This window comes from Cyprinodon variegatus, unplaced genomic scaffold (assembly GCF_000732505.1).
Source record: "Cyprinodon variegatus isolate N-32 unplaced genomic scaffold, C_variegatus-1.0 Scaffold653, whole genome shotgun sequence".
Taxonomy (NCBI): domain Eukaryota; kingdom Metazoa; phylum Chordata; class Actinopteri; order Cyprinodontiformes; family Cyprinodontidae; genus Cyprinodon; species Cyprinodon variegatus.
Window position 1 is genome coordinate 29831 of NW_015151106.1, and position 3066 is coordinate 32896.

The following is a 3066-nucleotide window of genomic DNA, read 5'->3' on the forward strand; positions in this document are numbered from 1 at the left end:
GAAACTTGGCAAATAAAAATGATATGGAATTGTCCCACTATGCCACCCGCCTTTTCTTCAATATTGGATTTATTTTTGGGTGTACCTAACTTACATTATATCATTTCAGGAGCTGGAGAACAATATTGTTGACTTTGTCAAGAATGAGCTGAAGAAGTTTCAGACTTCACTGCATCCAGATCCTTCACAACAGTTAAACAAAGTCAAGAAGGATGAGGAGGTTCTGCGGGGTGAAGATGAAGCCCAGAGGAGCACAAAGGAAGCTTTTTTAAATATCACACTGTACTTTCTGAAGTGCATGAAACAGGAGCAGCTTGCTGACTTACTGTACAGCAGTAAGTCAAAGATGCAAAGATGTATCACCTTTAGTGTTTTATTTTGCACTTTCTTTATTTGTCTTTGCCATTCCAGAAATATTTGCTCCGCTCTGTATAAACAAACTAAAATCCAACCTAAAGAAGAAGTTCGAGAGTGTGTTTGAGGGGATCGCTAAAGCAGGAAGTCCAACCCTTCTGAACCAGATCTACACAGAGCTCTACATCACAGAGGGAGGAACTGGGGAGGTCAATGATGAACATGAGATCAGACAGATTGAAACAGCATCCAGGAAAGCAAACAGAGGAGAAACAACAATCAAAGAGGCAGACATCTTTAAAGTCCCACCTGGAAGAGATCAACCAATCAGAACAGTGATGACAAAGGGAGTGGCTGGCATTGGGAAAACAGTCTTAACCCAGAAGTTCACTCTGGACTGGGCTGAAGGCAAATCCAATCAGAACATCCAGTTCATATTTCCATTCACCTTCAGAGAGCTGAATGTGCTCAAAGCGAAAAAGTTCAGCTTGGTGGAACTTGTTCATCACTTCTTCATTGAAGCCAAAAGAATCTGCAGCTTTAATCACTTCCAGGTTCTGTTCATCTTTGATGGTCTGGATGAGAGTCGACTTCCTCTGGACTTCCACAACAAGGAGATCCTGACTGATGTTACAGAGTCCACCTCAGTGGATGTTCTGCTGACGAACCTCATCAGGGGGAACCTGCTTCCCTCTGCTCTCCTCTGGATAACCACACGACCCGCAGCAGCCAATCAGATCCCTCCTGAATGTGTCGGCATGGTGACAGAGGTCCGAGGGTTCACCGACCCACAGAAGGAGCAGTACTTCAAGAAGAGATTCAGAGAAAAGAAAGAGAGCAAAAGGATAATTTCCCACATAAAGACATCCAGAAGCATTCACATCATGTGCCACATCCCGGTCTTCTGCTGGATCACTGCTAAGGTTCTGGAGGATGTTCTGAAGGCCAAAGAGAAAGCTGAGCTGCCAAACACCCTGACTGAGATGTACATCCACTTCTTGGTGGTTCAGACGAAAATAAAGAAAGTCAAATACGATCGATGGTCTGAGACAGATCCACACTGGAGTCCAGAGAGCCAGGAGATGATTAAGTCTTTAGGAAAACTGGCCTTTGATCAGCTGCTGAAAGGAAACCTGATCTTCTATGAATCCGACCTGATAGAATGTGGCATCGACATCAGAGCAGCCTCAGTTTACTCAGGAGTTTTAACACAGATCTTTAAAGAGGAGACAGGTCTGTATGAGGAGAGCGTTTTCTGTTTCATCCATCTGAGTGTCCAAGAGTTTCTTGCTGCTTTGCATATCCGCCTGCAGATCTCCAAGAAGGACGCTGACTTACCAAAAGAACAAAAGACTACCTTTAATATCTCCAAAACAAGAAAAGGTGTTACTCCACTGGGGAACTTCTACCAGACTGCTGTTGACGAGGCTCTGCAGAGTAAAAATGGACATCTGGATTTGTTTCTTCGCTTCCTCTTAGGGCTCTCCCTGGAAAGCAATCAGAAGTTGCTAAAAGGTATTTTGTCATGGATAGGAAGCAATTCTGAGCCCAACCAGGAAACGATTGCCTACATCAAGAAGAAGATTGAAACCTGCCCATCTACAGAGAAGTGCATTAATCTCTTCCATTGTCTGAACGAACTGAAGGATGATTCTCTAGTGAAGGAAATACAAACGTTCCTGAAATCAGGAAATCTGTCTCAACAAGAGCTTACCCCCGCCCAGTGGTCAGCTCTTGTCTTCATCTTGCTGTCGTCAGAAAAAGATCTGGACGTCTTTGACCTAAAGAAGTACTCTGCCTCAGAGAATTATCTTTTGAACCTACTCCCAGTCCTCAAGGCATCTAATAAAGCTCTGTAAGTTTGCACATTTCAAACTGTTAGAATGATGGGAAATGCATAATGCATTCTGTTTTATGTTTTTTTTTTGTTTTTTTTTTCCTTTTTTAGCTTGGATGGTTGTCACCTCTCAGAGAAAAGCTGTGAAGCTCTTGCCTCAGTCCTCAGCTCGAAGTTCTGCTATCTGAAAGAGTTGGATTTAAGTAACAACGACCTTAAGGATTCAGGAGTGAAGCAGCTGTGCACTGGACTGCAGAGTCCACATTGTAAACTAGAAACTCTCAGGTCAGACAAAATAACACAAATATAGAAAATCTCTTTAACCTCTTGATGCCTAATGCTGCAACCTTCAACAGACTTTGAATGTTATGCAAACAGTCTATATCACATGTGTTTCCCCCCAATGCCAGTTATTACCCATTCAGAGCAGACCTAAGAACCTTTGACAAGCACTTGTTTCTGGCACCACTGATCTCTGAGGGTGTCAGGATTGGTGAATGTTTAGCCCAATTCCAAACCGGCCCCTAAACACTAACTCTACATTTGCACGTCCTCACGGAGGGTCCTACACATTAAGTGCCGTCCCAAACCGTGTAGTGGGTAGGGCCAGTCGACCATTCAGCCCTTAAAAAATCGGTCTGCAACAGTGCAGACTCTCTGGAATTCGGAAGGAGGTGTAACAGGGGTCTTGTGGTGGAGGAAACGCGTTTCTCCAAATATAAGTAGAGCTGGTTTGCTGCATCTTCATCACACTGACAGATAATCACAAGTTAGGTAAATGAAAAAAAAAAAACTTAAAGGAATAGTACACCCAAAACATGATTAGCCTTCATTTTCTACTCACCCCCATGCTGAACAACACTCTGGAGTACTTT

The 3066-nt window shown here is 43.4% G+C and overlaps 1 protein-coding gene across 1 annotated transcript in view; it reads left to right on the forward strand.

Moving 5' to 3' along the window:
• The first annotated feature begins 283 nt into the window (after positions 1-283).
• LOC107096824 (protein NLRC3-like) overlaps positions 284-3066 on the forward strand; it is a 7869-nt gene continuing 5086 nt past the window's right edge. Inside the window, exons 1-3 of the mRNA XM_015393694.1 lie at positions 284-335; positions 412-2209; positions 2303-2476. Coding sequence (XP_015249180.1) covers positions 299-335; positions 412-2209; positions 2303-2476 — 2009 coding nt within the window. The 5' untranslated portion in view covers positions 284-298. The remainder of the gene's footprint in view (positions 336-411; positions 2210-2302; positions 2477-3066) is intronic.